At 38.1% G+C, this 21363-nt stretch overlaps 1 protein-coding gene across 11 annotated transcripts in view; it reads left to right on the top strand.

The window, feature by feature from the left end:
- The first annotated feature begins 1431 nt into the window (after window positions 1-1431).
- The window catches only part of SP100 (SP100 nuclear antigen), a 191686-nt gene continuing 171754 nt past the window's right edge, over window positions 1432-21363 (top strand). For 10 of the 11 annotated variants that reach the window (XM_033229902.1, XM_033229899.1, XM_033229901.1 and 7 more), the window contains exons 1-2: window positions 1432-1812; window positions 3085-3159. In XM_033229902.1, coding sequence (XP_033085793.1) covers window positions 1781-1812; window positions 3085-3159 — 107 coding nt within the window. In that variant the 5' untranslated portion in view covers window positions 1432-1780. The remainder of the gene's footprint in view (window positions 1813-3084; window positions 3160-21363) is intronic. The other variant, XM_033229898.1, reaches the window with a different exon arrangement.

Genomic DNA, 21363 nt, shown 5'->3' with positions numbered 1-21363 from the left:
ACTTCAGGGAGGCCCAGCGAGGAGCAGGCTCACTCCCACTCCCAGTTAGAGAAGAGTCCCCTAGAAGATGGACGAGGACCGGGCCTTGATTGATTGATGTTCCAGCTCCTAGAAGGAGACAGTTCGGCAGGACTGGATGCTCCCACTAAATATCCCAGGCGCCTGCTCTTCACTCATCACTTCTACGTCCCTTGGAGGGTGGTCAGGTTCTCTATTCTCATGTCGCAGTGGTGCTGTTGCTGCAGCCGCCTCCTGCCCTGAAACTCTCTGGTCCATGATGCCAGTGACCTCATCTCAGGGATAGACCTCTGGTTCCCACATGGGGGTCCCAGGTTCAAGAATCACCCCTACCAGTAGAGGATCTTGACTGCGAATTGTCCAGGTTCTTGGAGTTTTGAACAAAGAAATGGACAAAGCGCACAGCAAAGCAAGAAAAGAATGAAGCAACAAAAGAATGAAAGCAGGGATTTATTGAAAATGGAAGTACACTCCACAGTGTGGGACCAGGCACGAGCCGTGTTCAGTGGTCCTGGATACAGAATCTTCTCTGGTCCAAATACCCGCTAGAGGTTTCCCATTGACCACTTGGTGCTCACCTCATGTAAATGAAGTGGTGCCCTGCAATCAGTCTCATTGGTTGCGAAAAGCAACCAATCAAAGGCTGAAGTGAAGTTATAAAAGTCACACTGCTATGCAAATCACAGGCTAAAGCGAAGTTACAAAGCTGCACTTCTATGCAAAGGAAGACTTGGAGCAAGTCTTCTCGGTCACTTCTTGTTCTTTGAGGAATGATGAATCAGAATCTAAATGGAAAATCTGGGCAGAGATAGAACCCCCAGCGGGAGCCACCCTGCCCTTCCATGTCTAGATCATCTGGGTTCCAACCTCCATCTGCCTCCAATGGAAAGCTTTTGTCTTCTCAAGATTCCAGTGACTTCTCCGAAGTTCTCTTCACCCCTGGCTGTTGCGAGGTGGCCCCATAGTCAAGATTCCTTAAACCCTTGCACGTAAAGTGTTTGCCTTTCTTAGCATGCTGGCTCCAGCCTCTGGTCCCAGGGGTGTGGACAGTTCTCTCTTACGTCTGGTTGATTTCTAGGAAGGCTAAGAACACTCTCCCCAGGTTACAATGCTGAGCATTTTGGTTCTCTCCAGCCCTGGGTCCCAGTGTTGAGACCTACCTTAGTCCAGTTCAGGCTCTCTGATGGGCCTGAGAGAAGATTTAAAAGTTTCTGGCTTTCCCTCCAACCCTCCAACCTCCCATCCTCAGCTATCTCAGCAAGGGGAAGGGGTAAACACCCCCAGCTATCTCAGCAAGGGGAAGGGGCAAACATGGAGACTCCCCCCAGCTCCCATGTAAACTATGCCCCCTCTTAGAGGGCAGAGCAGCTAAGGACAATTTTGGTTCAAGGAAATTTGTTTGTTGTCCATTGCACAAACAAGTGGACTCCCGGAGCTGGCCCTGCTAGTCCCCTGGGCCCTCCTTCCCTGGTCCTGCAGGTCTTGCTGCTTGTCAGGCCTCTCCTCCAACCCTCTGCCACATGTCAGAAAAGCTGAGAACCCCTTGGAGTGAAAAAGGAGGAGAAACACAGTGTTCATAGCCAGCAGGAGGTTAAATAAATACTTTCACTTCTCTTTTCCCCATTTGGGCGGAGCCCTTTCTGAGTCAGTCTGTCGGCTGACTTCCTGCTTGGGGCCTGGGCAGCCACACTGCACACAGGCTGGGCCCACGAAGGGGCTCAGAGGCCAGGCTCTGAGGCCAGGCAGGGCCTAGGGTGAGAAGATGGCAGATGGTGGCGGCGACCTCAGCACCAGGTAAGTCTTTACCTGTCTTCCTTTAACCTTTATCTGTGGCAGTATTGGAGTTTTCATGCCTTTAGTTCAGTTTGTGCCTAAGGCTTCGCTTTCGTTTAATCCTTCTTTGCAAGAACATAGGTATGCGATGTAATATAATGAAATGAAAGAGCATGTAATGGGGAAATCAGATTTTTTAAACGGGAGCAGGACAGCTGTTGGTGTGAGTCCAACTTGCCATAACACACGTGACTTTCTTGTTTTGGATCTACTGCTCAGCTGACCGGGACACTTGAACATAGCAGTCGTTGGTGGCTGGGATTAACTGTTTCCTCATGATCTCTGAACTCTTTCACATCCCTCAGCCTTCCTCTACCTTCACATATGTCATGTCCAAACAGGTGGTTTAGAAAATAAGCACTCCAGGGTAAACACATGGCTTACTTTTAAACATCAGACGCTGTGATCTCACCTGTCCTGGCAAGGGGCATCTGTCGGCTGTTCCCATGACTGGCTCAGGGTCTGAGTTCTTATACCATCAACCTTGATCAAAAGAAGGAAAGGGAAGAAAAAGGCCCAAGGTGGCAAAAGCCTAAATATTTTCATTTTTACTTCAATTTCCTGTCCAAAGATGGGGGATACCTCTGACCAGAAGAGAGAAGGAAATCTTGTCTTTTCTCTAGTAATGAATTCAGAAATAACATTACTTAATCTTTTAATTTTTTTAATACAAAACAAATACACTATACATTATTGTTCATTAAATTTAAAACAGTGGAGAAGTATATTAAGGAAAAAGTCATCTTTACTACTCACCCATTCTTGTAGCTTCCCTTCCCAGTCCTGTGAAGAGTCTTGGGCACAGCTTTTCTTATATTTTTCTATGCATTTATGTATCTAATGCATTTTTTGTAAATACATAGTTTATATTCTTGTTTTGTAATAAATTACATTGCATGTGCTAGTCTGCATTTTGCCTGTTTACTTATTTTAATAGTGGAAAACGTAAGAGATCTTTTAACCTTAATACATATAGATCTGCCTCATTCTTTTTATACATGCTATTCCATAGAATTGATATATGATAATTATTTAACTATTCTCCAGTTGAAGCACATTTAGGTTGTTTTTAAATTGTTCACATTTACCAATAAGCTATCATAACAATGAATTTTTTTAGGGGGGTGGTTTTACATCTATACAAGTATTTGTCTTATCTCTAAACCTTAAAAATTGAATTACTGAGGCACAGGGTCCAGTTATTTACTTGGTCCTGCCAAATTGTCTTTCTAGGAGTCTGAATGAATGTATTTCACCAATAGCAAATGAGACGAACCATCTTCCCGCACACAGCCATAGTTTGCAAAGGTGATGAATGAAGAGTTACATCTTGTTTTAATTTGTATTTTCCTTACGATGTGGAAAATTGAACAGCTTTTCATGTTTCTTGGCCATTTAAATTCCCTCTTCTATAAATTGCTTGTTTATTTTTTGCCAATATGATTCCGTTGAGGTGTTTGTCCTTTTTTTTTTTTTTCATAATATGGGAGAATTCACTAAATATTCTGTAAGTATAAATATACTTTTCTTGTCCATGACCTTTGTATATGGTGACTTTTATCTTATTAAAGCTTAAAATGTAACATATAAGCCTGTTGTGATATGGATTTGTTAAGATAGATGCACCCTTGTTATAAATGAGGTGATGCTGACAACTTCCGTGAGCACTGTCAATTTTGACAGTTGTTCCTGTGTGAAGGTGGCAGATTCACTACTACCGTTATTCGAGGAAGAGCTCCTCCTCCAAGATCTCTGAAAATTTTTTGGATTTTTAAACAGAAATATTCTTACATTGGAGCCACTGTAGCCTTCACAGCTTTTATTTGCCCCTATGCTTTCATCTTTTCAGTTTTTCACTTTGTGTTCATAATAGTTGCCTTGAACTTTTCCTCCATGACAATTACCTTTGAATAGGTTTCTTATTTCTTGTCATTTCTAATTTTTTAAAAATTGAGTGTTTATTTTTGAGGAGGGATCTTAATTTGTTTCTAGACCTCTGCAAGCTCCATAACCTCTTGCCATTCCATCTTCACAGTCTTGCTTTATTTAGGTTTGCCTGTGCTGTTAAGAACTTTGGGATATTCTCCTTATTGTCTCTTAGTTATTTTTCCAGACTGATTCTGTCTGATCTTGTGTTCCATGTGCCTGTGGTGGCTTTACAGTGCCTCTAGCCAGGCTCAGCCCAGGCAGGTCACCCCAAACTTCCCACTTGCTTAGTCACAATCTGAATGAACTTTTTTTTTTTTTTACATTTCCTGTTTTATCTGAGATCAAACTGGTTTTTGTCTGAGCTACAGTTTGAAGTCTTCGTTTTGATTCTTATCAGTTTTTCTGAGGACACCACGAATTGATTAAATTATCCTTTTCCCTACTGATTCGCAGTGCCACCCTTTTTGGAAGTATAGAGGCAGGATGTGCTTCTGTGTTCTCTCTTCTCTGCCCTTGGCCTGTGACAGCCCCTCCTTATGCCAGTACCGCCCTGCCATAGTGATGGCAGCTTCTCAGGAACTCTTGACATCTGAGATAACAAATCTCTTCCTCTTCCTCCGGAATGTCGTAGACTCCCAAATTCACCTGTCAAAATCTTGAGATTTTGTGTGGAACTGCACTCAATCTATGAATCAGTTTGAAGAGAATGGACATCTTTATAATATTATGACTTCCATCTCGTGAATATGGTTTATGTATATTATTACTTTAAAAATATTTCCTATTAAAATTTGTATTTTTCTCTCTGAAGGTTTTGCCCTTCTGCTAGATTCCTTCATAGATATTTGATATTTTTATGCCATTATTAACTAAAGTAGTCCTCCCTTATCAACAGTTTTACTTTCTGAAATTTCAGTTACTTGCCGTAAAACTTGGTCCAAAAACATTAAATGCAAAATTTCAGAAAATAATTCATGAGTTTTAAGATACTTCGCATTCTGAGGAGTGTGATGAAATCTCATGCTGTCCCTCTCCATCCTGCCTAGGATGTGAACCATCCATTTATCCAGGGTATCCACAATGTTGACACTACCAGCCCATGAGTCCCTGAGTAGCTGTCCTGGTGATCAGATCGACTGTCCTGCTATAACAGAGCTTGTGTTCAAGGAACCCTTATTTTAGTCTATAATGGCCCCAAAGCACAAGAAGATTGATGCTGGCAATTCAGATATGCCAAAGAGAAGCCGTCAAGTGCTTCCTTTAGGTGAAAATGTGAAATTTCCTGAAAGAAAAAGATAATATGCTGAGGTTGTTAATATCTACAGTATGATGTTTTCAGAAAGGAAAAGAAACCACATTTACATAATTTTTAGTATAATACATTGTTATAGTTGATCTACTTTATTATTAGATATTGTTATTAATCTTTTATTGTGCCTTATTTATGTATAGATAGGGTAAAACATAGTATATCCAGAGTTTGGTACTATCTGCAGTTTCAAGCATCCACTGGGGCTCCTGGAAGCATCCCCTGTGGGTACAAGGGAACTAGTGTACTAAATTTTACGTATGAATTTGCATTGGTGACCCATGTTCTGATCCATGGTTCTGTTTTTCATTCTTGTTTCAATACTGAAATGTTTTAGTTACTATGATTTTATAGGTAGTGTTCTGTAACCTACCTTACTGGGATTCAATTGAGAGACACTAAATGAACAGATAAATTTAGGAAGAATTTATGTTTCTAAAAAAATCCTGAATGACCCCAGTTAGAAACATAGCATATCTCTCCATCTATTCATGATTCTTTGAACTTGGGACCTTGTTGAGTCACTTCAGTGCTAGGCATTTTAAAATTGTATTTGTAAACAGGAATTCATTTTCCTATTACATTTTCTAGTTATTTCTTGCTGGCATGAGGGAAATCTATTGATTTGAGTTCCCAGATCTTGTGCTTAGGAGTCTTACTAAGTGGTCTTCTCCCTCTTAATATTGTCTCGTGTCTTTCTGGAGAAATAATTACATCTTCAAAAATAGTAGCAGCTTTGCCTCCTCTTTTTCAGAATTCATACTTTTACCGTATACTTTTCTTTTTCTATCTTACTTTTTTCTTTCTCTTTTGCCTTCGTGCATTAGCCAGGACTGCCAGTGTAATATTGAATAGTAACAGTAAAACTGAGCATTTTAGCTTTGTTCCTGGGTTCGAGGGGAATACTTATAATGTTTACATTGAGGCTTTCTGATAGACACCTTTTTTCAAGTTAAGGACATTTTCTGCTGGCTCTGGTTTACTGAAAGTTATTTCTTTTAATCAGGCCTGTGTATAGGATATTTATCAAAATGCCTACTAAAGAATCTTTGAGAATTGTATCATTTTTTCTCTTTTAATCTGTTTCATCCAGAGTAAATTATATTGAAACATTTTATTAATTCAGTTATTAATGTCACCAAAGTAAAACATATATATATAGCTTAAAGTATCAGTCAATAAGGCCTTCACAAACACAACTAGTTCTTTCTGCCATCTTCCCAGTCCATGTCCACTTTCCCAAATGGATTATCTTTAGCTTTTTGGCTCTTCCTTTTGTATTTACTTCTGTAATTTGAAATGATACGCTGATACAGCTCTTTGTAATTTTTTGAGTTTCAGACATTGATTTGTTCATGTAATAGGACAGAAGATGAAGGCTTTTTCCATAACACTCCTTTTCATTCCCTGTCCATTCTCATAATACATCACAGTTGGAGGTTCATCAGTAATCAGTGTTACCATTATGATGACTATTTAAATGTTGTTCACAACCAAGTCATCTACTGTATTATAATTACATTTCCTTTCCTGTGCAACATCCCCCCCAACCCCCACAAATAATTATTGCCCTCTTATATATTTGCTTGGATTTTGTGTATCCTCACTATGAATTCTTCCCAAGCACTCTGCAGAATTCTAAAATTCTTCTCAGTACAGTGAGACACACTGGGTTATTTATCAATTCCATTTTACTTTCTTGGGGAAGCCCTCCTGGAATTATCCATTCTCCTGATTCCATCAGTTCTGGTTAGTTTCAGTTTCCAAGGCTGACCTTCCGAAGCTTGACATCTCTCCTGTGTTGGGTCTTGTTTTGTGGATTACACGTATACCTCTTTCTTGCTTTACTGTCTCATTTTGGTTTACCACGTTATCCAGTAGCCTCCTGACTAAGACCTCATAGAAGATGTATTTCTCTCTCTATATATATATATAATATTTTATATATTGTATATTTTGTTTTACATATATATTTTATATATATATATATTTTAGAGAGAGAGAGAGAGAGAGAGAGAGAGAGAGAGAGAACCTACCTTACTGGGATTTAATTGAGAGACACTATATATATATGTGTGTGTGTGTGTGTGTGTGTGTGTGTATAAATTGTACACGCCTGGAAAAAAATTTTATCCTTAATCCTCACAACTGCATAAATATTTGCTAAGTATAAATGCAGAGTTTGGAAATTAATTTAGTTCACTGTCTTGCAACTTCTGGCATTGCTAATAGGAAGCCTGATGCCGTTGTGATTCTCGATCCTGTCTTTCTATGTCACCTGTTTTGCCTCTCTGAAACTTTCTGGCTCTTCTCTTTAATCCCTTGATTCTAAAATTTCATGATAGCTTGCCTTGATGTGAGTGTTAAATTCATTTGTTGTGCTTTGCTCTTCAGGGCCTTTTCAAATGGACAACTTTATTTCAATTCTGATCATTTTCCTTGTGATATTATTTGATTATTTTTCTCCCTTCTGCTTTATCTCTCTTTTTTATCTTTTGGAATTCCTGTTAGTTGGATGTTAGGTTTCCAAGATTGATCCTCTAGAGACTCCCTGTTTTTGTCTTGAAAATCTTGTATGTCTTCTTTTCTTGAATCTACCTTCTATGACATTTTCTGAGGACCTTCACTCCTCCTAGTGATTACAAAACTTCTGCCATTATATTTTCAATTTCCAAAAGCTCTTTTGAAAAGTTAGTTGTCTTTTATAGCATCTTGTTGTTGTTTCAAGAAATCAAAAATTTTCTCTCTAATAATGAGGATGATAATTTTTAAAATTTCGTGTTTCTTCCAAAATTGTTTTAAGTGTTAGTTCCTTCCAGGTTTTTTTCCCAGCTCCTGCTCCATTCTTTGCTTGTTCTGAAAGAATTCATCAAGTGTCCATTGGGTAACCATTCACGTTTAAGAATCAGACACTAAAAATTTGATTAGGAGCTCTGTGCAAGGAATGCCTCTCATTGACTATACCTCATTTCGATTTTTCATTTTCCAACTCACCTTCTGAAGGAATGGTGCCACTAATTCCTGACAACTTCCAGAGTTCAAAAGTGTACACTGGCTTACTCCTTGTCAGCTTCCCTTAAGCAAGTAATCAGGACTTTTATTCTTTCATTCTGTGGAATTAGCTACCATATATGCACCTATCTTCCAAAATGTTTGGTTATCTCTTATTTGATGCCCTTTCCTGTTCCCTGGTCTTTGCTTCTTTTCTGCCTCTAACTCTCCCTCATAGGTGGTTTCATGGGATTTCAGAAGGAACACAGATGAATGCAGGTGTGTTCAACCTGCCAGGCTTAACCAAATGCATAGATTCGTTCTCTAATGTGACCTTTCCTGGAATCCCTGAGATAACACCTACATGGTCATGCCATATGACTCTTTCATCCACTCCCGGGTTGGATTTCTTTATATTTTATCGTGGGATTTTACCTCATGTGTTTATAAGCAACTTTGTGACCTACAATTTTCATTTCTTATTTTGTATTTGTCTGGGATCGATAGCAGAACTATAGCAGCCTCATGAAATGACTGGGGGTGACTGAATTTTTGAATATATATATATATGCACATATATGTATTAGAATGGTTTGTTTAATACAGACATCATCTGTTCCTTGAAAGATTGCAGAAAATTGTCCATTAAATTATTTTAAATTGATGTCTGTGGAAGTGTATTATGCATTTCCAAGCTCTGGAAGTATATTACGCATTTCTCCTATTATTTTTAGTTCTTATGCTGACCTTTGAGCCAGTTTTGATCATTTATATTGTCCTAAAAAGTAACTATTTTCCTAGATTCTCTTCTTATTGATAGAAAGTTGTATAGGAATTTCTTGAATAAAGTTTTAATCCTTTCCTTCTCTGAAGATGTTTCCTTTTTCCTATTCCTCCCATTGTTTATTATTGTTTTTTCCTTGATTTTTTGATCAATCTTTCCATTTTGTTGGTCTTTTCAATGAACCACCTTTTGTTTTTATTGATCCACTACTCTTATTTTCTGTTTGGGGTTTAATTAAATCTTGCTTAACATTTTTATATTTTTCTATATATTTTCTTTCCTAATTCTTTACTTCAACTTTGTTGAGGGGATTACCTTGTGTTCTGTTTCTGATACCTGGCTTTAAAACTTAATTTACTCGTCAGTGTTTCTTATTTTCTAATAAATGCATTTTAGGCTACGGATGTTCACCTTTGTGCCACTTTGGAAACATTTGGCCTTTATAATGAATAATGTTTTCATTGGAGTTTATTTCTTAGCCATTTGTTATTTCGATTTTGATTTCCTGGTTAACCTAAGAAGTGTTTGGAAGCAGTTTTTAAAATTTCTCAGTGGAACGAGTTGGGGAAGTCATCCTCTGTCCTTTGGTTGTTTACTTTGATCCTATCACATTGTGGTTAGAAAATGTGTTTTTTAGAATTTTCGTTTGTGAGAGTCTGTTGTTTCTTTTGTGGCCTAGTGCATAGTCAGTTTTGAGGCTTTGCCACATTTGAAAGGCAATATAATGTAATGATTAAGAGTGTAGTGACTAATGCCATATGGGAGAGTTAGTAGAGGAGGGGGGAGGATCGATTAACACTAGGATGATTGGAGAGGGATGGTGTGAAGTCCAGCTCTGCCACTGCATAGATATGGAGGTGGGGCAAGCCTTGTTTCTTCCCTACAAAATGATGGTATCAATAATGGTGTTACCAGTGGGCTGATATAGGTTCTTGTCTTCACCCCAGAAAAAAATTTGAAGGCCAGACCAAACTGAAAGTAAAGAAGATTGCAGAGCAAAAGCAAATACACACTCAAGAGAGGAATGCAAGTGTGCTCAAAAGAATGAGCCATGCCCAACCTGGCCAGAGCTCACATGCTATGTGGATAAGCATAATGAAGGCATGGAATATTCCTTCATAAGGGGAGGGATTGACTGGGTGCAGTGGCTCACACCTGTAATCCCAGTACTTTGGGAAGCCAAGGCAGATGAATCACCTGAGGTCAGGAGTTCAAGACCAGCCTGGCCAACATGGTGAAACCACATTTCTACTGAAAAATACAAAAATTAGCTGGGCGTGGTGGCAGGAACCTGTAATCCCAGCTACTCAGGAGTCTGCGGCAGGGAGAATTGCTTGAAAACAGGGGGTGGAAGTTGTAGTGGGCAAGATCGCACCACTGCACTCCAGCCTGGGCAAGAGAGTGAGACTCCATCTCAAAAAAAAGGGGGGGGAGGGGATTTTCTGGGTAATCAGTGAGCAATTCCCAATTGGGGTGCCAGCATTTTCTTAACTAAATATGGTTAATTTGGAATTGTTGTGGTGTCGGGTCCATGATGGGAATGGGAGGTTTCCCCAGGGAGGTTTTATGGCTGTAGGGGCATAATGCAGCCACATTTGTCATCCTACAGAAATCATCTAAATGTGTAAATACAATCCAGTACTTTAGGAACACAGACCATGATATAATTGCTTGAATTAGAAGTCTCCTAAGGTTAAAATATTTAGTTGTGATTACCTTTTTTTTTTTTTTGGTATTGTTGAGGTACAATTGTATACATTGAAGGTGTACAACATGATGATTTCATGTTTATATTGTGAAATGATTACCACAATCAAGTTAGTTAACATATCCGTCATGTCACATAGTTACCACTGTATGTGTGTGATGAGAATATTTAAGATCTATTCTCTTACCAAATTTCAAGTATGTAATACATTTTTTTTTTTTTTTTTTTTTTTTTGAGACAGAGTCTCGCTGTGTCACCTAGGCTGGAGTGCAGTGGCGCGATCTCGGCTCACTGCAAGCTCCGCCTCCCGGGTTCCCGCCATTCTCCCGCCTCAGCCTCCGGGTAGCTGGGACTATAGGCGCCCGCCACTGCGCCCGGCTAGTTTTTTGTATTTTTAGTAGAGACGGAGTTTCACCGTGTTAGCCAGGAGGGTCTCGATCTCCTGACCTCGTGATCCACCCACCTCGGCCTCCCAAAGTGCTGGGATTACAGGCTTGAGCCACCGCGCCCGGCCATTATTGTTAACTATAGTGTCCATACTACACATTAAATTCCCAGAACTTATCCATCTTATAACTGAAAGTCTGTGCCCTTTAACCAACATTTTCCCATTCCTCCCACTTCCCAGCCCTTGGCAACTGCTATTTGACTCTGTTTCTATGATTCACCTTTTTTAGATTTCTCAATCAGAATCTAATCTTGTTAGATGGGCTTGTCATACATGGCCTTTATGGTATATTTCATTTATACCCAATTTGTTAAACTTTTTTTTTTTTTTGTCATGAAAGGATGTTGAAGTTTTCAAATCCTTTTTCTGCATCTATGAAAATGTTCATATGATTTTTGTCCTTCATTCTGTTAATGTTGCACAACACCTTTATTGATTTACATGTTGCATCATCCTTGCGTCCCGGGGATAAATCCCACTTGATGGTGGTAAGTGATCATTTTAGCGTACTGTTGAATTTGGTTTGGTTTGGTAGTGTTTTGTACCTAATTGTTCCATCTATGTATATCGGGGGAATGGGCTGCAATTTTTTTTCTTGTAGTGTTCTAATCTGGCTTAGGTATCAAGGTAATGCACATAAAATGAGTTTGGAAGTGTTCCTTGCTCTTAATTTTTTTTTTTGGAAGAGTTTTAGAAGGATTGGTATTAGTTTCTTCTTAAATGTTTGGTAGAATTCACTAGCATAGCCAACTGGTTGTTTCCTTATTCAATCTTTTTACTCATTATTGGTCTGTTTAGATTATCTGTTTTTTCAGGATTCACTTTTGATAGATTGTGTATTTCTAGGAATTTGTCTATTTCTTCTAGGTTATCCAATTTGTTGATGCATAATTGTTCATAGTAGTCTCATGATTCTTTGTATTATCATGTTATCAGTTGTAATGTTTCCTCTGTCATTTGTAAGTTTATTTGAGTCTTGTCTCTTTTTTAACTTGGTTAGTTTAGTGAAAGATTTGCTAATTTTATCTTTTCAAAGAACCAATTCTGAGTTTTGTTTATCTTTTCTATTGTTTTCCTATTCCCTATTTATTTCTGCTCTAATCTACATTATTTTCTCCCTTCTGCTGCTAACTTTGGGTTTACCTTATCTTTCTTCATCAACTGTAAAGTTAAATGATTTAAGATATTTTTCCTAATGTAGGTATTTATAGCTCTAAACTTGCCTCAGAACTGCTCTTACTGCATTCCATAGTTTTGCTAGGTTGTGTTTTCATTTTTGTTTGCCTCAGGATATTTATAAGTTACCTTTTTGGCTTCTTCTTTGACCTATTGGTTATTCAGGAATGTGTTGTTTAACATCCTTACATTATTTATATATTCTGTACCAAAGTTATGAATTCTTCAAATTTCCTCCTATTATGGATTTCTAGTTTCATAATATTGTGGCCAGGAAAGACACTTGATATGATTTCACTTTTGAATTTGTTAAGACTTCTTTTGTGGCCTAACACATGATTTTTTTTTTCTGGAGAATGTTTCATGTACACTGAAGTAGAATGTGTATTCTGCTGCTGTTGAATGAAATGTTCTATATGTGTTCGTTAGGTCTATTTGATCTAAAGTGTGGTTCAAGATCAATGTTTCCCTATATTTTTCTGTCTGATTGATCTATGATTATTGAGGGTAGAGTATTAAGGTCTCCTACTAACATTGTATTGCTGTTTCTTTCTTTTTTCAGTTCTGTTAGTATTTGCTTTAGTTATTTAGAAGTTCCAGTGCTGTATGCAAAAATATTTACAGTTGTATCCTTTTGATGAACTGTCACCTTTATCTTTATATATTGATTTTCTGTATCTCTTGTGGCCATTTTTTACTTAATGCATATTTCATTTGGTATAAATATATTCACCTCTGCTTTCTTTTGGTCATTTTTTGCATGGAATATCTTTTTTCATCCCTTCACCTTCAGCCTACTTGTGTTCTTAGGGCTAAAATGAGTCTGACTGTCTCTCTCTCTTTCTTTTCCCTTTGGCAGAGTCTCACTCTGTCACCCAGGTTGGAGTGCAGTGGTGCTATCTTGGCTCACTGCAAACTCTGCCTCCCAGGTTCAAGCGATTCTCCTGCCTCAGCCTCCCAAGTAGCTGGGATTACAGGTACCTGCCACAACACCCAACCAATTTTTGTATTTTGGGTAGAAATGAGGTTTCACTATGGGCCAGGCTAGTCTTGAGCTTCCGACCTCAAGTGATCATCTGCCTGGGCCTCCCAAAGTGCTGGAATTACATGTGTGAGCCACTGCACCCAGCCTAAAATGAGACTTATATGCAGCAGATTGTTTGATCTTGTGGATTTTTTTTAATCCATTCAGTCACTCTACTTCTTTTGATTAGATAATTTAATCCATTTATTGACAGGTAAGAACTTACTATTGCCACTTTGTTAATTGTGTTCTGACTGCTTTGTAGTACCTTTTTTCTTTTTTTTTTTCTTGTTGCCCTCCTTTGTGATTTAATCACTTTTGAAATGATATACTGTGATTCCTTTCTCTTAATCTTATTTATCTATTCTACTTAGTGGTTACTATGAGGCTTACATAAAATTTTTATAGCTATACCATCCTATTTTAAGCCAACAACTTCAATCACATGCAGAACTCTATACTTTTACTTCTCCCCTCTCTCACATTTCAGTCAATTGATGTTACAATTTACATATTTTTTATATTTTGTCTCCAATAACAAATTACTATATTAGTCCATTCTCACACTGCTTTAAAGAACTACCTGAGGCCAGGTGCAGTGGCTCACGCCTCTAATCTCAGCATTTTGGGAGGCCGAGGTGGGTGGATCACCTGAGGTCAGGAGTTTGAGACCAGCCTGGTCAACATAATGAAACCCTGTCTCTACTAAAAATACAATACTTAGCCAGGTGTGGTGGCATGTGCCTGTAGTCCCAGCTACTTGGGAGGCTGAGGCAGGAGAATCACTTAAACCCAGGAGGCAGTGAGCCAGGATAGCACCATTGCACTTCAGCCTGGTTGACAGTGCAAAAGCAAGACTCTGCCTCAAAAAAAAAAAAAAAATAGAACTACCTGAGACTGTGTAATTTATAAAGAAAAGAGATTTAGTTGACTCATAGTTCCACAGACTGTACAGGAGGCATGGCTGGGGAGGCCTCAGAAAACTTACAATCATGGTGGAAGGGTGAAGGGGAAGCAAACACGTCTTCACATGGCTGCAGGAGAGAAAGAGAGTGAAGGGAGAAGCGCTACACACTTTTAAACTAGATCTCATAAGAACTCACTGTCCCAAGAACAGCAAGGGGGAAATCCACCCCCATGAGCCAATTCCTCCCACCAGGGCCCTCCTCCAACACTGGGGATTACAATTCAACATGAGATTTGGGTGGTGACATGAAGCCAACTATATTAATTGCTATAGATATAATTATTTTTAATAGTTTGTTTTTTAACTTTTATACCAGAGTTGAAAATGACTTATGCACAATCATTATAATATTAGAGATTTCTGACTTTCACTATATATTTACCTTTACTGGTGAAGTTTTGTATATTTATATATTGTTATGTTGTGAATTGGTACCATCTCATTTCAGCTTGAAGAACTCCCTCTCGCATTTCTTGCAAGACAGGTCTGGTGATGTTGGACTCCTTCAGCTTTTGCTTGTTTGGGAAGGTTTTTATCTCGCTTCTGAAGGACAGCTTTACCAGGTATAACATTCTTGGTCAGTAGAGTTTCTATTCTTTCAGCATTTTGAATATATCACCCTAATCTCTCCTGGGCTGAGAGGACGTTTCTGCTGAGAAATTCACTGCTAGCCTTATGCGGGCTCTGTTATACATAATGAGTTATACTTTCCTTGCTGCTTTCAGAATATTCTGTCTTTATCTTTTGATAATTTAATTATAATATTTTGGTGTCAAATTTTCTTGTTCAATCTGTTTGGGCACCTTTGGGCCCAATGAATCTAGATGTTCATTTTCTCTCCCCAAATGTGGGACGTTTCCAGCCATGACTTCTCTAGATGTACTTCTTGTTCATTTTCTCTCTCTTCTCCTTCAGTAATTCCCATAATTTGCATGTTGTTTTACTTGATGGTGTCCAATAAATCCCATAGGCTTTTCTAAACTCATTTTTATTCTTTGCTATTTTTGCTCCTCTGAGTAAATAATATCAAAGGACCTATCTTTGAGTTCATTTAGTCTTTCTTCTGCTTGAATGAGTCAGCTGTTAAAGCTCTCTATTAAATTTTTCCATCCAGTCATTGTATTTTTCAGATCTGGATTTCTGGCTTTTAAAAAATGGTTCCTGTTCCTTTCTGGCATTATAACTTTGTTTATATATTGTTTTCTAATTTTGTTGAGTTGTCTATCAGTGTTTGCTTATAGTTCACTGAACTTTTTAAAGAGAATTATTCTGAATTCTTTGTCAGTAAGTTCATAGATCATTATTTCTTTAGAGTCAGTTATTAGAGCATGTTAGTTTATTTTAGTGGTATTATTTTTTCCTGATTCTTTATGATCCTTGCATCTTATCATTGGTGTCTGCACATTTGAGGAAACAATCACCTCTTCCAGGCTTTATAAGTTTGTTCTGGCAGGGAAAGCCCTTCACTAGTCAGTCCAGCCTGGAGTTCTGGATAGGTCAGCTGGTAGCATCCATGGACAGGCAGAGCTTTCTGTTGAGATCTCTTGCTGGGCCAGATCATTGCCTGTGCTCTGAGATTGGATAAGGCCACTGCTGGTCTCTATGGTTGTTTGGATGTTTTGGCTGGACCCTTTTGTTGGGCAGCAGCTAATGGCCAGGCTCTAAGATGGGACAAGGCCTTAACCTACTGTTAGGTGTGATCACAGGCTGGGCTCTGTGATCAGGCAGAGTTGAAGGCTGTGTTCCACAGTTGGGTGATCGGGTAGGACCACAGGCTATGTTCTACATTTGGAGAGTGACTGGTTCTACTCCCTGCCTGGGCATGGCCACAGGCTGGGATCTCTAGTTGCTTGGGGCCCCAAAGCTGTGCCCACCATTGAAAGAGGTCATTGGCTTGGTTTCCTGCCCATGCAGGCCATTGGCTGGGCTTTGCACCTGGGCAGGGTCTCAATTTGGACTTCCTAGTTAGCAGGGCTAGAGAACATACTCTGTAGTTAGGCAGGGTGGCTGGCTTGATTACCTGCCTGGAAAAAGACATATGCTAGGATTCGAGGCTGGGCAGATTCTCTTTGGGGGGTTCCCTGGTCAGGCAAGACAGAAACCTAAACACGTTAGATGGGCTGGGCTGCTGGCTGGGTACCCAAGCTAGTTAGAACTGCTGACCATGCTGCCTGGCCAAATAGGGCCACCAGCTTGCCTCTGCAGGTGGACAGAGCTGCTGGCTGAGCTCTCTGAGAGGGTGCTGACGTCAGGAGCACAGTACCAGCATGATGATCTATGCATTGGCCACTGTGAGCCCTGCCCTCACTTCTTCATTTCTAATCAAACCCAGGTGGTCCAGTCCCACTGATTTCCCATTTGTTTCCCATGAGGCAAGACAGAATCGGGCCTCCAAAGAAGCAGCCCAGAATGCCAGGGAAGCTGGATGTCCTCCTCAGGCTCCCCACTGGAGAAACTTTAGGCTCAGGGAAAACCTCTTGGTGTGGCACTGTGCCAGCCTGGGGGAGGAGCACTTTCCTCCTGGGGAGGAAAGTGAAACCATTCCTCTTACCCTTCTAATGTGGTTTTTCTCAGGTTTTGTGGTCCAAGGGAGGTAATTCAGCCTCTCTTGGGTTCTGAAATTTTCACAAAGGCATCCTTGTCTATGGATAGTTGCTAATGAGTCTTTCTGGGAGAGACACTAAAGCCAGAAACCTCCTATTCTGCCGTCTTAGTGACATCCCATCCTGGATGTGCCTTTTAAATCTAAGGTTCTAGTTTCAACTCTGGAAAACTTTTTTAGTTTGATTTCCCTATTCTCATTCTTTCTATTCTCTTCTGGAATTCCCTTTGGCAGAATGTTGAAACATCTTATGCAAAAGAAAAACCTTCTTTTTTCACATTTTCCATGTCTTTTCCCCCAGCTATATTCCAGAAAGAAAAATGTGACTCACTAAGTTACTCTTCAACTGAGTCTATTCTGCACACCCAACTTTATTTTTTAACAGCTTTAATGAGGTATAATTTACATACTGTAAAATTCTCCTGTTTTAAGTGTGTATCTCAATGATTTTTAACAGAATTACAGAGTTGTGCAACCGTCATCACAATCCAAGTGTAGAATATTTTCGCTACCCTTAAAAGCTTCTTCATGACTATTTGGGATCAATTCCTGCTCCTATTCTCCAGCCCTAGGCAACCACCAATATACTTTCTATCTCTGTAGTTTTCCCTTTCCTGGACATTTCATGTAAATGGATCATATATTATACGGTCTTTTACAACTGGGTTATTTCATTGAATGTAATATTTTGAAGTTCATCCATGTTTTAGCATGTATTTATATTTATTTCCTTTTTATTGATGAATTGTATTCCTTTATATGGCTCTATCAATGGTATTTTTTTCATTTGCCTGTCAATGGAATTTGGATTGTTTTTATTTTTGACTATTATGAATAATGCTGTCTTGAGTATTTGCATACAAGCCTTTGTGTGGATATACATTTTCATTTCTAGGTAGATATTTAGGAGTGAAATTATTGGGTTCTATAGTAGCGTTATGTTTCACTTTTTAAAAATCTGTCTTACATTGTTTCCAAAAGACCATTTTACAGCAATGTATAAGGTTCCAGTTTTTCCACATCTTTGCTAAAACTTGTTATTTTATGTCTTTGTAGTCATTCCAGTGGATGTATTTTGGTATTTTGTTGTGGTTTGGTTTTGCTTTTCTCTAATAACTAATGATACTGAACATCTTTTCACATTTTTATTTTTCACATGTCTTTTGCAGAAATATCTATTCAAATCATTTGTCCATTTTTAATTGGCTTGTCTTCATATTGAGTTGTCAGAATTCTTTACATATCTGAATACAAGTAGTTTATTAAAAGTATGATTGGCTAATGTTTTCTCTCAGACTGTGACTAATATTTTCTTTCTCTTTATGGTATATTTGAGGCACAAAAGATTTGAATTTTGTTAAATTTTAACTTATTTATTCTTTTAAGGATTATACTTTTGTTGTAGCTAATTCTTTGTCTTACCTAAAGTCACAAAGATTTTTGCCTGTGTTTTCTTCCAAAAGTCTTATCATTTTTGCTGTTTTACAAGACTACTGCATAATTTGGGGAACCCAGTGAAAAATGAAAATGGGGGAATCCTTGTTCAAAAATTATTAAGGATTTCAAAACAGTGAAAGCAGACACTAAACTAAGCACAGAGCCTTTTGTGACTGCACAGGATGCATGTCCATAAAGCCATCCCTGCTTTTACGTTTAGATCCATGATCCATTTTGAGTTGATTTATGCATATGGTGTGAGGTAAGGGTCTAATTTCATATTTTTGCATGTGTCTATCCAGTTGTACTGGTACTACTTGATTGAAAAGACTATCTTTTCCTCACTTAATTGCCTTGGCACTTTTGTGGAAAATCAATTGACCAAAAACCTAAGGATTTATTGCAGCATTCTCAGTTCTGTTGTATTGATCTTTATATATATTTATGCCAGTACTGTCTTGATTCATGCAGCTTTATAAGAAGTGTTGAAATCACAAAGTATAAGTCTTCCAACTTTTTTCTTCTTTTTCAAGACTGTTTTGGATACTCTGGGTTCTTTGCAATTCCATGTAAATTTTAGGATCAGCTTCTCAATTTCTGCAAAAGGCCATTTGGGATTTTGATGGAAATCATATTGAGTCTCTAAATCAATTTGGAGAGAACTGCCATGTTAAACATATTGAGTCTTTCAATCCATGAACATGGGCATCTCTATTTATTTTGATCTTTAATTTCTCTCAGCAATATTTTGCCATTTTCAGCCTACAAGTCTTGCATTCTGTTTGTTCAATTTATTTTTAAATGTTTTATTATTTTGCCTACCTTTATTTTTGAATTTACAAACTCAACTTTTAAATTTCTAAGTTTCCTAGTTGGTTGAATATTATTCATAACTTATTCAATATTAATATTATTATTGAACTTATAATAAGTTATGGGGTTATTAAATATACTTACTAAAAAGTCTTATTCTGTTTACTCTATTATTTCTATTCTCTGATATTACCTAAAAAATGGTAAAAGAAAGATCTGAAGGGACCTGGTTAGAACTCTGAAACTGCCCACTAAGCCAGTGTTAACACCTGGGGTGTAGTGGTTCCATGCCTTCCCTAACATTTATTCTGAATTTTATATACAAATGAAAGACTTTTTTAATTTTATAAAAATGTGATCATAATATATTGATCCAAACATGATGTTTTCATTGAACAACAAAACTATGACCATCTATCCAAATTACTAGAATTAAATAGCTATGTAATAGTTCAACAGTGTATATTTACAGTAATGTACTTAACCAGTCAGCTGAATAGACAATTAGGTTGTTTTCAGGTTTAGGAGTATATGTTATTGCTGAGGGATTTTTGCTGGTAAAAGCAAATGCTTCAACAAAAATTTTGCATTTATGAGCATCTAGTCAACAAATACTTATGGAACACCTTGTATATATCAGATACTCAAGAAAAATCAGTGGACAAAACAAACAAAACCTCTGCCCTCATGGCATATATATTTTTGAGGAGAAAAGAGACAATAAAGAATATGATAAACAGTAAGTAAATAAGTAATTCATTTGGCATATTAGGGAGTAGTGAGGGCATGAGAAAAAGAAATAGAGGCAGATTAGGGGCTTGGCGATATGGGGGCATGCTAGGGGGATTGTGATTGTGATTTTTAGACAGGTTGGTCAAAGCAGGCCTCATTGAGAAGGTGATAGTGAAGCAAGGATCTAAAAGAGACAAGGGAGTTAGTTCACTACATAGATATATGTGTCTGTGCTAAGCAGAGAAAATAGCCAGTATCAAGTCTCTAACAGTGGAGAATCTCTGGTGTAGTCAAGAAACAGCAGAGGTGAGTGTGGCCCGACAGACATGAGCAAAAGGAGAGGAGCAAAGGATGTATCATTTCAGACCCTTTGAACAGTGTAAGGATCTGTCTTTCACTCTTGAAGAAATTGGGAGCATTGAAAGTTCTGCAGTTCTTGTTTTTATAAGATGGATGTTGTCTTTTTATTTCTATAGGATAGGTTCCAAAAGTGGATCTGCTGGATCAGTCTGTAGTACATCTTAAAATTTAGTAGATGTTGCCAAATCTTTTCTGAAAAGGCTGTAGTAATTCATGCTCACACCAGGGATGAGTAAGTGTCTGTTTCCCTGAATCTTCTCCCGTGTGACACAGTGTCACTAATGAAATTCTGTTTGCCAATCTAATGGGTGAGCAATAATTTCTCACTGATGTTTTAATTTTTATGTATTCATATCTTTATTAGACATTTTCATTTCCTCATATTTAAGCTGCCTGTTCAGGTCTATTTTGGAGGGGCTATTCGTTGCTTTTTATTAATAGATTGTAGTCTTTGCCAATTAATATCAGATATATTAATCCTTTGTCATATATATTGAAAATGCTTTTCTATACTCTTTTATATTTGTATTGCTTTTTAAAAACATTTTAACCTATTAAGAGAAATCTTCCTTTAACTACTGTCTTCTCAAATTTTTCTTGTCTGACTCAGATATTTGTTCTGTCATTTAAATATTTATTTGATTCAGGTTTTTTTCCAACTTTTATTTAAGTTCGGGGGTACATGTGCAGGATGTACAGATGTTCTACATAGGCAAAAGTGTGCCATGGTGATTTGCTGTGTGATTCATTCCATCACACAGGTGTTAAGACCAGCATTCACTAGCTCTTCTTCCTGATCCTCTCCCTCCTCCCAGCCCCCGCCCTCCAACAGACCCAAGTGTGTATTGTTCCTCCTCGTGTGTCCATGTGTTCTCATCATTTAGCTCCCGCTTATAAGTGAGAACATGCAGTCAGCACTATTCACAATAGCAAAGACATGGAATCAACCTAAATGGCCATCAGTGATAGACTAGAGGAAGAAAATATGGTACATATACACTATGAAATACCATGCAGCTATAAAAAAGGAATGAGATCATGACCTTTGCAGGGACATGGATGGAGCTGGAGGCCATTATCCTTAGCAAACTAATGCAGGAATATTTTATCCAGTTTTAATGGGGTGCTGGGTTGCAAGTGCACCATACTTACATAGTAATTTCAGAATAATGGATGTTTTAAAATTACTACCTTTTTTGTAATTGGAAGCCTTTCATAATCTCTGTTTATTT

This window comes from Trachypithecus francoisi, unplaced genomic scaffold (assembly GCF_009764315.1).
Source record: "Trachypithecus francoisi isolate TF-2019V2 unplaced genomic scaffold, Tfra_2.0 Lachesis_group13, whole genome shotgun sequence".
NCBI lineage: Eukaryota > Metazoa > Chordata > Mammalia > Primates > Cercopithecidae > Trachypithecus > Trachypithecus francoisi.
The sequence above is the reverse complement of the archived record's forward strand: the minus strand, read 5'-3'. Positions and strand labels throughout refer to the sequence as shown.